The sequence below is a fragment of the Cricetulus griseus genome, chromosome X, assembly GCF_003668045.3.
Source record: "Cricetulus griseus strain 17A/GY chromosome X, alternate assembly CriGri-PICRH-1.0, whole genome shotgun sequence".
NCBI classification, from domain to species: Eukaryota; Metazoa; Chordata; class Mammalia; order Rodentia; family Cricetidae; genus Cricetulus; species Cricetulus griseus.
In genome coordinates, this window is record NC_048604.1 from 44,624,376 (window position 1) to 44,637,747 (window position 13,372).

The following is a 13,372-nucleotide window of genomic DNA, read 5'->3' on the forward strand; positions in this document are numbered from 1 at the left end:
AGCCCTCCTGTGAGGCCCAGGACTGCAGGGACAGAAAACCTGATTGGAAGTAGTAAATCTGGTATTCCTGGATAGGGAGGGTGCTGTGTCCCTTTAGAAGTGCATTTCCCACAATTGTCCATAATTTAACTGAATAGGCTGAGGAGATACTCTCTTGGGGATTAAAAACTTTAAGGCACCCTGGTGAGACATTAAATGTGAAAGGCTATGTACAAATTCTTGGACTCAGAGGACATGAGGGCATCTGTATTCTCCTCCACCTAAGTCTGTCATCACCCACTTCCCCAGAGCTGTCAGGTTACAGTACCATTCGTCACTTGAAACCTTGCCACCTACAACCTCCAGACAGTCAGAAGCACAGTCCTATCTTCTTGGTCACAGATTGATTTATTGTATTCCCTGAACATGTTGAAACCAAAAAGATGTGCCAATTTGTGAACCTGTTTGTTTGTGCCACCCCCACCAGTAACTGGACAGAAAGTGATCATGGCTATCTTTACATTGTTCATCTCTGACTACATTTCAACTGAAGAACTGGGACAATGCTTTCATCAGGTTTAGCATGCAACTTTATTAAAAACACGCAAATGGAATACGAAAATACACTCATATCAATATAATGCACAGAAATATAGCGTATTTAGGATGAATAGGCTCAGTATGGGATTACATTACAGAAATACCAAAAATATCCCCATTTATATTATATATAGCGCAATAAAAACCAGCCAAGTGTTCAATCTTTCAAGATGACTAGCATTCCTAAGATTGTCTCCCTCAACACAGAAAGCAAACGTATCAAATTTATAATATACATTAAATTTATACTGGAAAGACAGGAATGTTCAAGGCTTTGTGAGAATATACAGCTATTCAGAGTTTGAGTATTAACCGGATAATTTTATCTCTCACTTCAGGGTCACTGTGATCTATTAAGTCTTGGAGTTTCAGGTCAAACTGTTTTGCCTCTTGGAATATGGAAATAAGTTCAGATTTAGTGAACATTTCTTTGGTAAACAGCTTTGCCCTTTTTTTGAATTGGAAGTTTATATTCTCAAATATGTTGATGATATGCAGAACATTAGCCTTTGACTCATTCTTGTGAAACAGAGCAACCAGTGACGACAATACTTCAGCACTGATCAGCTCTCTTGTATTGGCTTGGTTTTTTGACAAATATAAAATAACTCTTAAAATCTGAAACTTGAGTTTGACACTTCCTTTGCTTAACAATGTGATGAAATGTCGAACATAATTGATAATCACGTGGTGATTCTCAAATTTCATACTCAGGCTCGCTAACAGTTTCAGTTCCTCCACTTGTACAGAGCAATTCAAAGGACAAGAGAGTATGTCCCTACAAACTTTATCCACATGTGCTTCATTCTCTTTTGCTTCTTCAGAAGTGTCAGCACTGGCACTCACATTTACAGTTCTAGAGTGATTTTTAGCATTTGGATTATTGACAAAATTTTCAATCATAACAGTAATACCAACATCATGAACGATATCTTGAGTAAATGGATAAGCAGGACTGATGCCCATTATCATTGTAGCTATCTCATGAATAAAAGGATCCCTAGTTAACTTAAGTAGGGCAACAAGCTTATCAAACTCTATAGGCTCTAAACTAAAGGTACGCGATTTACAACGGCAGGTTTTTGGATTTGGTCCATACTTTTCTCTTTCCCGGATTTGGTTTTTTATTTCAGCTAAAGTCTGGAAGTAAGGTCCTTCAAAAGGTGGGATTTTGGTCAATGGTCGAATACCCAGAGGAGTTTCAATTAAGGTTGCAACCAGAGTCCAGTTCCCTTCTGGAGGTAAAGATTGCTCGAATTCCTCAACTGGGACTAGGACAATAAACCTGCCCCTTGCCCATGCTGCTGCTTTTCTTTTTAAAGTAAAGTCAAAATTGTCTGTGGGTTCAGGTTCTTCCTCAACCTTAGGTGGGGGCTGATAAACTTGAAGAGGGGTTTCTTCTTTAGGCCAGAACCAGGACCCTACACTAGGCTCTTCTCCAGTCCAAAACCAGGAGCACACATATTCTTCATCCTCATCAGTGGTGTTGATGACAATACTAGCCTTGTCCCCAGCCCCAGATCTGACAAGGGTTTCTTTCTTTATCTCAGATATGTGCTTCATACTGCCCTTATCACTAGCCTTGGAAGAGTACTTGATAGATGTTTCAATACCAGTGTCAACCCTGATTTCAGACTTGGTTACAGTAATGACCACAGACATAGGTAAGTCGTCTGCCTTGGTGTGAGGCACTAACCCAGGTTCTGCCCGGAGCTCTGTCTTAGTCTGATCCTTGACTCTAGTATTAGTCTTATCTTTCTTTTTTTTCACTTTCCATGTCATAGTCTCGGGCTCAGTGTGAGTCACTGTTTGTGTCCTGGCCATTGCTTCATCCCTAGCCTCAGCCTGGGTCCCCAATTCTTCTTTTGGTTTTGCCTCAACCACTTTCTTGGTCTGACTCTTAGCTTTTTCTTTAGCATTGGCAAGGCTTTTGCTTCCAGGTTTCAAGGAAGCCCCAGACTCTTCTCTACCTTTTGCTTTAGTTGTAGAGCCAATCATGGTTCAAGATAAAGGCAAAGCCAAATAATATGCCCCTATCCCAGCCTTGCCTGAAAGTTGGTGTTTTCATATAAAGTCCAGTAGTCATTCAGCCCCCTTTGCAACTACAGTTTCTGCCAATGATATAGACAGCATGCTGAGGAGGCTCACTCAAGAAAAAGAAGGATAGTTGTGCTTGGGCGCAGGCCTGTGGAGGGTGGTGGTCTTCAGCCACTCCAAGGCCACCAGATCTGTCACTGAAGTTGGACCTAGGGGTGGAGGAAGGAAATGGGGCTTTAAGTCTCTTCCAGTTTTTTTTTCTCCTCATGCCGATTAGCATAGAGAGATATTTAAGTATGGAAATTCAGTGCTTTATGGGGGAGAAGTAGACAACTAGTAAACTCCTTTCATTTCACCCACTGTCTACACCTCCACATGCTACCAATTGTCTTTCTATATACTAATAAGATCAGGGAGAATAGAAAAGCTGGATGGCTATGAAAGGCTGCAGAATCCCTAGGCTGTTTCCTGACCTGGGAAGGAGCTAACCAAATCTTTACTATTCTATCCTCAAGGAGTCCCCACATTCATACTAACCTGCACTGATGTGAAGTAATTTTCTCCTCCTTTCTTGGCTTCCACTGGCAATAAGTCCTGCAGCAGATCTGGTAGACCTATAGATAGACAAAGAAGACAGAGAAGCTAAGTTCTTGGCATATAGACTTTGGTTCCTAACCTCTATTCTTGCCTTTTCAGACAGTCTGTCTAGCTTTTCCCTTCCTGGTCTTCCTCTCATCCCATTTCTCATCTTCAAAGCTGTTCCTCCTCCTCCCTTATGGCCCAGCATTTTCCTCTTCAGTGATTGTTCTAGTAATTCCCTATTGAAAATTAGATAATAAGGAAGTGTTAGAGCAGGACAAGGAAGAGGGCACAAAAGGGAGATATTTGCATCCTGTATCTATCACCCAAGTATATTAAGACTCCTAAGGAAACCACAGACCAAATAGGAATCATTGATAACACGACTTGTTATAATTTTCTAGTCTCAGTGGCTCTTGGGTCTCTATCTTTACACCAACCTGAGAAACTGAACAAGTTTCTCTTCATTATTTCCTAGCTTCAAGTTGGGTTATTTATAAATTTTTCACAGAAGTCAACAGTCATACAAACCTATCAATATGTCTACCAATAGAAATCTACAATTAGAACATTGGCAAGGAGTCTATTTTAGAAAACAGTACCTAAAGAATAACAATTTCTGGATACAGACACTTGTTCAACAAAGAGTTCTCTGAATCCCTTTCTTTTGCCACCCCCCAGATGCCACCCATCTCCAGATCTCCACAGTCCTCTACTATGTTCTTAAAGCCTGAAAATTTCCATGAAGACAACTAACCCATCCCTGCTTGGTTGTAGTGGTATCAATTGGGATGAAATGCCTGACAATAACAGGAAGCTGGGAAAAGAATGAAAAATAAGATTTTCAATTTTCTTACAGGTTCTTATGATTGTTTCTCCTCCCCGCAAACCTATGAGTTCTGCAACACAGTTGGGGTAATGGAGGGCATATCTGAAGGTTGACAAAAAGATCTAGAAATTACTCTAGATCCCTACGTACTCTTGGAGTTCTCCCACTATGCAGAAACCAGGTCAGTTTGTTTATCTTCTCCCCTTCTGTTTTGATCTGATGCGCTGAAATGTGGAAAATTGCAAACTTGGCAGCACATCTATCTACACAAATAAATGTTTGATAGCCCCGAGGCAAATAAAAACAGTGAGCAAGCTGTGGTTAATTCATGCTCAGAACATGAAACAATCCTCGATTCCAAGACTTACATGCCCCCACATTTAGAATCTCTTTGTATACTTCCTCCCTGATTCTGAAGGTTCCTCAGACAATTGCCCTCACAAGCAGTGGCAGCCCTGCTTCCTCTGACAAGTACGACATCTCCCCAATGGATGCTGCCATTACATGCACCTCCCTGCCCAAACGTAGTCGGAAGTGAGGCGTGTCTATGGAAATGTAGATAGCTTTTTGTCAACCCCCACCCCCAGCCTCCCTCTCTGTTTTCAACACCCACCCCCTAAAACCAGGTCACATATCCCGCACCAATTTCAGAACCCGCATTCACAGCCCCAAGCAATGCTCTTCTTCTTACTAACCGGTTCTGCTTGAATCAGAGGCTGTTTTCTTATGTGCGTATCTCCAGGGGTGTCTTGCCTTACAGAAAAGGAGGCAGGCAAACGCAATCGGCAGTCAGGAGCAAGGAGCAGAGACAATGGGGCGACTGTATTTAGGGGCTGGCCGAGCACTTGGAACTCAGGACAAGATGCTTACTTTAGCGGACGAAGAGCCATGATTAGCCAACTAATATCACCTTTAGGCATTCTATCCTCCCTCCGGTTCCTAAGAATCCTCGGGAACCCTCTAGAAGCGGCTAAACATCGTCCGCCTACATCCGCCGGGACGCACTAGGCGCAGCTACGTCACTTTACGGAAGCCTGCAGCGGGAGGGGCTAGAATTGCTTAAGAAGATCCGGCTTAGAGAAGTGGAGTGATACTACCAGTCATAGATTGCACCATTTTTCCACTGCGACACTAAGGTTTTGGTGCCAAACTAGGGAAAACAGCGCAAAACATCGGGAAGCAGACTATTGCCCAGTGTCTGTATTAGCTTCCCTCTTAGGAGTGCCTCTCACCAAGCTCACCATGTCTTTCTGTTGGACTTTCTGTCGCATATAGTTCATGCGGTTTTCATGCTGTGGCGTCAGGGGAAAAGCTGTGGCTTGGCAGCGCGGAAGGATAGCAAAGAATTCTAGTGTTTACATGTTCGTCATTAAACTCCACAGCCCACTAAAGTGGACTGGTTAGGTAGGGGAGGGACCCAAGGGACAAATCAAAAATGCTTAATTAGTCCAACAGATTCTAAACGGGTGTGTGTGTGTGTGTGTGTGTGTGTGTGTGTGTGTGTGTGTGTGTGTGATTTTCAATGCTGAGTTTGGAATAAAAATGCTTAATTAGTCCAACAGATTCTAAACGTGTGTGTGTGTGTGTGTGTGTGTGTGTGTGTGTGTGTGTGTGTGTGTGTGTGTGTGTGTGTGTGTGTGATTTTCAATGCTGAGTTTGGAATAAAAATGCTTAATTAGTCCAACAGATTCTAAACGGTTCCCCTTAAAGCAAAATCCTCTAGTGACGCACTTGTAAACACTTGTTTACATAAAATGTATGGTATAGCCAGAGAGCCTAGGAGAAATTGCTCTGCTGCAAGATTGTTATCAGTTTCCATTTTTTTTTCCTGTTGCTATCTCTTCAATCCTTTGCTCTTATTGCCTGGCATATTTATTTATTGTTTTGAAGTAGTCTTAGATAACATGAGATAAGGATATAGGAAAAACAGTTGTGGAGAGAAACAAGTAACTTTCTGTGCACATGAGTCCCCTACCCCAGGATGACTTCACCACCTAAAGATGCAATGTCCTGGATTTAATCTGGGCACAGGGAAAACAACTACATTCTTAATGAAGAGAACTGATACCAAAATATATTTGTATCCATGAACCAACACCAGTCCCTGCTCTATGGATTCCTTGAAGACTTGATCCTTCATATTGCTGCCCACCCCCAAATCTGTGATTATATAAACTCTTGAAATTTAATGTTGGGTATCATGTTTGTATTATCTATTTGAAAATAAATTTAATTAAAATAATTGGAATCAGAAAGTATTTCAAATGTTTTTATCATATGTTTTTTGAAATGCTCCAGCACATCAGTCCGACACAACTCAACTCTAAGCCAAGTTGTTGATCATAGTCTGCTGTATAGTGAGAGGAATTTTTCCTGTTTTAGGGACGTCTATATTTTTGAAATTGCATTAAAAGTAGATGGTCTTCCCTCTATACTTGAAAGACAGGTTTCTGAGATTCCTTTAACTACTCACTCCACAACCTACATTACCAGAAAACCTGATAGTGTTATTAGGCAGGAGGTTAACTTCTGGGAAGGAATATTTGGCTGGTAAGGAACAATAATAGGCGATGATAGTCAGTCTAATGAGACCACTTTCAGAACCCAGATTCAATAAAACATGATTGTAAAAATAGGTGGTAATGGTCCTTCTAGATAGGCCAACTCAGGGCCCTAAAAATGGTCCAAAAAAGAAAAAAAAGAAAGAAAATAGGTGGTAGTGGTCAACACTGGATGTGTCCACTCAAAGCAACCTCAGGGATTTATTGACCATGGGAATATACACAAAGTGTCATTACCCTTTCACATAGTAACCCTTTAACTTTAAGGTGTCTTTAAACCCCTAAACATATGCTTGGATCTTCAACAGCATTTGTTGCTAGTTGTTTTCTATAGAAATCCCGGTGAGGATATGGGGAAAGGAACACTTTTCCACTATTGGAGGAAGTGTAAACTGGTTAAGCCACTATGGAAATCAGCGTGGAGGTTTCTCAAAAACCTAAAATCAGAAACACCATTTGACTCACCTATATCATTTCTGGGTACATATGGAAAGAATATCATGTCCCACTACAGACATACTTGCACATCCATGTTCGTTGTAGCTCTATTCATAATAGTTAAATGGAATCAGATTATATTAGAAGTTTATCGGTATATAGATGGATAATGAAAATGGGATATATATATGTATGTATATATATATATATATATATATATATATATATATATAGAGAGAGAGAGAGAGAGAGAGAGAGATTTTATCCTGCTGTAAAGAAATATTAAAATACGTATGTAATTTTCAGGACAGGAGATGTAACTGAAAAATATACTGAGTAAGATAACCCAGACCCAGAAAGACAAAAACTATATGTCATCTCTCATAGGTAGACCTTAGCTTTGAATTTGTTTATTTAAATTTGAGCATCTCTAGAGGCCAGGACGCTAGAGAAAGGCCATTATAGGGGGAGGGAGAAGAGGCCTTAAATAAAGTATGTGGGAGAATAATGAGGATCCAACAATTTAAATGGGGCTTGGAAGGGGTTAAGAGAGAGAAGGGGAAAGGGATGGCTAGTCAAAACTCAACTTGCATTTTTAAAAAAAGCCAAGTAGAGCTGGGCAGAGGTGGTGGTGCATGCCTTTAATCCCAGCACTAGAGAGGCAGAGGCAGGTGGATCTCTGAGTTCAGGGCCAGCCTGGTGTACAAAGCAAGTTCCAGGACAGCCAGGACTGTTACACAGAGCAACCCTGTCTCAAAAAACAAAAGGGGCCATGTAGATTGTTCATGTTCCCATCCCCACCAGCCCTGAGTCAGTTTGGGGGAGATAGCTGGGGCGAGAGTACTGAAAGAGACTACTGGAAAACCGGGGGCGGGGCATTTCGAGGTCCCATAATAACCTGGTGGAAGGTAATTTCCCCGGAATCTACAAGGAGGATCCCAGCTTAGACTCCTAGCAATAGTAGATATGTAGCCCGAACTGGCCATCTCCTGTGACCAGATTGGTGCCTGGGCTTGTCACCAGAGAGGCTTCATCTAGCAACTGACGGAAACAGATGCAGACCCACGGCCAAACATTGGGCAGAGCCCAGGGAATTCTGCTGAAGAGGAGGCAAAAGGATTGTAGGAGCCAGAGGGGTTAAGGATACCACAAGATGTAGCCGGACGTTGGTGGCCCACACCAGACGGATTTCTGTGAGTTCGAGGCCAGCCTGGTCTCCAGAGCAAGTGCCAGAATAGGCTCCAAAGCTACACAGAGAAACCCTGTCTCGAAAAACCAAAAAAAAAAAAAAAAGGATACCACAAGAAAACCCACACAATCAGCTAACCTGTGCTCACAGGGGCTCACAGAGACTGAACCACCAACCAGGGAACCTGCATGGGACTGACCTAGGCACTCTGCATATATGTTAGGGTTGTGCAGCTTGGTCCTCTTGTGGGACTCCTTACAGTGAGGGCAGGGACTGTCTCCGACCCTTCTACAGGTTTTGGAGCCCTACTCTTCATACTGGATGGCCTTGCCAGCCTTAATGTTTGGGGAGGTGCTTAGTCTTACTGCAACTTGATATGCTATGCTTTATTGATACTCATGGGAGGCCTGCCCCTTCCTAAACATAAAGGAAGGAGGAGGGGATTAGGGGTAGGGTGGGAACAGAGAGTGGAGTGGGGGTGGGAACCCGGAGGGGAGGAGGGGAGGGGAACTTCTGTCGGGATATAAAATAAATAAATAAATATTGTTTTTAAAGCCATATAGAAACCTATTTCATAAGCTAATTAAAACTAAAAAATTTGGGCGGCCAGAGGCCAGGACGGCAGGGGTGGGCGTGGCGATCGTCAGAACACAACTTTGTTTGCTATCTGCACTAGCACGGGGCGCCATGTGGCTCGCCTTCACCAGCTGCCATGAGCGAGCGTCTCCGCCCCGGGAAAAGGAGAAGAAATGATGATGATAACCACCTCCCACCCCAGACCAAAAGGAGCAGTAGGAATCCTATCTTCCTTCCAGGATTCCTGGGACAGAGTCTTCGAGCAGTGACAGCGGTGGGAGCAGCAGCAGCAGCAGCATCAACAGCCCGGACAGGGCCAGTGGACCAAGAGCATCTTGAGCCACATCATCCCGGGATCCTGTCCCAGCACCCCCCCCACCAGTCTGCACTGTGCCAAAGCCCTTAGTTCCATATCAATCAGACCCAGAAGGAGGCCCACTTTCACAGCCTACAGCACCGAGGTCGGTCTCTGGCCTGGTACTCCAGCAGTTTCTTGCCTTCTGTGAAGGGACAGCACTGTGTAGATTGGATATTTCAACTTAATGATTTGTTTTTAAAAGTTGCACACAGGAAAAAAAATGCCTGTTGGCTTTCAGTCTATATTTGAGTATCGGGTCAGCAGGCAGCTGTTTACCTGGGGTTTTGCAGCACTATTGTGATTTCAGAGGGGCTTGGGAGCAATGTTTTAAAGGATTCTTTTGAGAGAAGGCATCAAGTCCGTGTCATAGCAGTGTCTGAGGATGTCTCCTCTTTCTGATTCCCAATTAGACTTGTACTGTATAGAAGAGCCTCTTAAAATGTGGGGTCTTCAATTTTTAACTCAATAAAGTAGTAAAGAATATCTAGTTTCCATGAAAAAAAAACATGTTTTCTCCCCAAATACACGAAGCTTAAGTCAGTCTTGCACTGACGTTAACTGCCATACTACCTCTTATTATCTAGATGCCCGCGGAAAGCGCTCCCTGGAATGAAACAGTCTGAATGTAACAGCCCACTCTGAGGACCATGAGGCCAAGCACCTGCCCTTGTTGTGGTCTGTTACACATTTGTATTTCCAGGGAGAATGTCACTTCCGTAGTATCTGTTTTCTTCTAGTCTGCACCTCAGAAAACACTGCAGTTCTCGAAGTCAAGAAATACCTAGTAATTGTCTTATAAACTTGTGTATTAACAGTTTAACCTCTAACCCTTGCAGTGTGTTGGAACCCAGCCCCCATGAGGTCTCTAAGAGTTGTTTTCCAGCATAACCACAGGTACCTCCTGTTTTCCTGACCTCACCCCACTGGCATCAATATCCTGTTGTGAACCCTTTGACCTAGGGTTTTTGTAAGTTTGTATATAAGGCTGCTCCACAATAAAGGAGAGAGACATTCTCTCAGAAAAGGACCAGGAGTCTTGTGTTTCATCCAAATCTCCAGGCTTTCGCCCAATACTCGGACTTAGTGGCCAAGAGCAGCCACAGCAGTGCCCATAACCAAAGCAGTAGTCAGTGCTGATGGAGCACAGCTGCCCCATAGCTGCAGAGTGAGGACTTAACTCATGCTTGACAGCACCCTGCCCTGCTATGGGACCACATTCCCTCATCAGAACCAGAAAGACTGGTGGTGTAGGAACACAACAGAGGCACCTCTAGTGAAAACGGTGCACTAGTATTTAATAAAGAGCCGGGGCATTGCTTCCATGCTACTTTGTCATACTAGAGAGCCAGGCAAGCTTGAATAAGGAAGGCGCAGGTGAGTCCCTTCCTTGCTAGCCAGCAAGCTGTCTAAACAAGGAGCCAGGATGCATCTGGTCACCTACTCTGGAGAGTGCCAGGGAGCCAACCTGCCATTAGATGAAGAGGAAGTGCCTTAAGCGTCATCCTCAGCCTCCTGCCTGCTCCCCCTCCACTGCACCCCACTCAGAGGCCACACAGCACAGGCAGCAGCACTGAGGAGCAGGAATGACTAGTAAGAAGGGTCTGAGGGACTTGCTGGACCAGAGTGAGTTACACTTTGATACAGTCTGAAGGAGGCCCATGCCAGGAGGAATGAACATTCGGGCCTTCCATGGCCTGCCTCTCTGGGGGCCGCATGGAAAGGCCAGCTGTGTGACATGGAAACTACTGTCATGAAGCCCTCAGTTCTGAAAGAATGTTTTCTTTTAGGACTTTTTCCAGATTTTAAAATCAGATGTTTGCCGAGATCTTACTGGATTTGCTGACAGGGAATGTGGGAAAGGATACTTGACTGGAATTCTGTCTAATAGGCCAACAGTGCTATAAGAGAAGCTGTCAAGCACCCATGTACATAACACAATCCAGAAATACCTAGGAGGGCTCCAGCAGACTTATGGATGTCGTCATACCAAAACAAAACATTTATTAATAAAACAATGCTCAAGGAAGCCCAGTTCTTCCCATTTCCAACCCAACTAAAGGCACAGATGAGACTGAAGGGACCAACTCCCCTTTCGGCAGTCATACCGGCCGAACATGTGCTTCTGTGACCTTGTCCTAGACACTAGAAAGTCAGATGCCTGCCTCGTGACAAGGAACCAATCAGAAGTTAGCTGGTGGTGCTATGCTTTACGGCTCTGGGTGTGCTTTACGGACAAGCGCACAGCAATGACGCAGAGCAGAGCAACCACCCTGGGAGGGCCTATGGGCCATAACAACCAGTTGACCAATCAACACAGGGCAAGCCCTCCAAGGCTAGAGGCACACCAATCGTGAGCCTGTGCGTACCCCTAGACACTCCCCTTATGCTGCCCTACAAGATCTCTTGGGAGGCCCTAGGTCTTGTATTTTGCGAGCCATCCGCCATGCGGGTGGGTGAAAGACCCGAGCTAACATGGGGTTAGCTCGTTAAATTACAATAAAGCCTCATGCAGTTTGCAGCAAGCTCTCGAATCCGCCTGGTGATTGGGGTGACCTCGGTCATGGCCTAGGACCCCGGATACCTGAGTTTTCCGGGGGTCTAACAAGACCATCTGCAAGACAAAGGGTCTTCTCCCCATCCTGATCGCAGTGCTGAAATGCCAGCCAACAGTGTTTTTTTACCCTACAAAATTCAAGAAACCATCTCTATCTCGTGTTGTGTGTTCTTAACTGTCTGGGTCCCTTTCTGCTTTAAGACTATTTGCTCCAGCTGATGAGAATCTTTCTATGAGTTTAGGCTAATGAAACCTTGTATTATATTGTGCCGCCATTAAAAGCGGCCTTAGTGCATTGCCTAAATAAATAAGATAAAACATTTGAAAGTGTTTGAACAGAGATACTCTGCATATACAAAAATGCTATTATTAAACAAAAATTCCAGAGGTTGGAGAAATGGCGCAGTGTTTAAGAGTGAATATGGCTCTTGCAGAAAACCTCAGTTTAGCTCCCAGCAGCTATGTTGGGAAGCTCACAAATGCCGTAAATCCTGCTCTAGTGGAATCTGATGTCCCTGGCCTCTATAGGTATCTGCACTCCTCTGTACACACACACACACACACACACACACACACACACACTTAAAATATATCTTTAAAAATGAAATAAGTAACACCCCTTCCATACATCTTAGTGACAGACATCAGGTTTCTCAAATAATACACCCAATTGCTATTCCTCTTGGTTATGCACTAGAAATTAATCCCCTACTGTTAAAGACATCCAATACTTTGACATTTTGGTCTCAGAAGCTAAAGGAATCAAGCTGGCAGTGAGATGAAAGTTCCCTACCTGCTAGCTTCCTTTCATAGTGCCAAAGGGTACTATTCAGGCTACTGGAGGAAGAAAAGTCATTAATGGTCCTATGCAGCTATCAACCCTGTAATCTACATTATTAGCATGTCAGGCAATATTTACCTAATGTTGCAATAGCAGAATGACAGCTACTTGGGTAATGAACTACTTTGATTGTATTTGGAGGCTGTTTCACAGGAGGGAATCCATGCCTGGTACTGCAATACTGGTCAACAGTCCATGGTTAGGAAAGTCATGGATTCAGAGAGGAAACTTCTACTGTTGTCTTGCTAAATAAATATTATCAAGCTGATTTCTAAATATTTACAGATTTTGTTTGGTTTGGTTTTGAGACAGAGTCTCTCTCACTCTGTGGCTATGGCTGGACTGGAACTTGCTATGTAGTCCAGGCTGGCAGCAAACTCACAGACCTGTGCCTGCCTCTGCCCCTGGAGTGCTGGGATTAAAATTATAAACCGACCACAACTGCCCTAAATATTTACATTTGTACCCACAGATTAGTGCTCCTGTTGTCCTTCTGTTTAGCCAGGCAGTGGTGGCACACACCTTTAATCCCAATACTCGGGAGGCAGAGGCAGGCGGATGTCTGAGTTACACAGACAGCCTGGTCTACAAAGAGTTCCAGGACAGCTAGGGCTACACAGTGAAATCAGGTCTCTAACTAAGTAATTAACAAAAAATAAGAGGCCTCTGTTTGCAGTGGGTGACAACGAAGAGATGTGTAACTGGTTAAAGAATTGAAAATAACTGACTGTTGGCTACTCACCTCTAAATGGAACATCTTTATTTCCTTTCCAAGGTTCAGGGAGTATTGCAAAAATGGGATAGAAAGACAATAAAAGTTGGGGTGTGGGA

General features: G+C 43.7%; 1 protein-coding gene across 1 annotated transcript; it reads right to left on the reverse strand.

Annotated features, from left to right (window-relative positions):
* Window positions 1-551: 551 nt before the first annotated feature.
* On the reverse strand, window positions 552-4,784 carry Armcx5 (armadillo repeat containing X-linked 5). The gene is made up of 3 exons (XM_027432962.2): window positions 4,720-4,784; window positions 3,154-3,230; window positions 552-2,825 (listed from the first exon to the last, which is right to left on the reverse strand). The coding sequence occupies exon 3, from the start codon at window positions 2,575-2,577 to the stop codon at window positions 874-876; it is 1,704 nt and encodes a 567-aa protein (XP_027288763.1). The 5' UTR covers window positions 2,578-2,825; window positions 3,154-3,230; window positions 4,720-4,784; the 3' UTR covers window positions 552-873.
* Window positions 4,785-13,372: the final 8,588 nt, after the last annotated feature.

Excerpts from the sequence above, each read along its gene's own strand:
- Armcx5 (XM_027432962.2), bottom strand. The coding sequence starts at position 2,577 with ATGATTGGCTCTACAACTAAAGCAAAAGGTAGAGAAGAGTCTGGGGCT.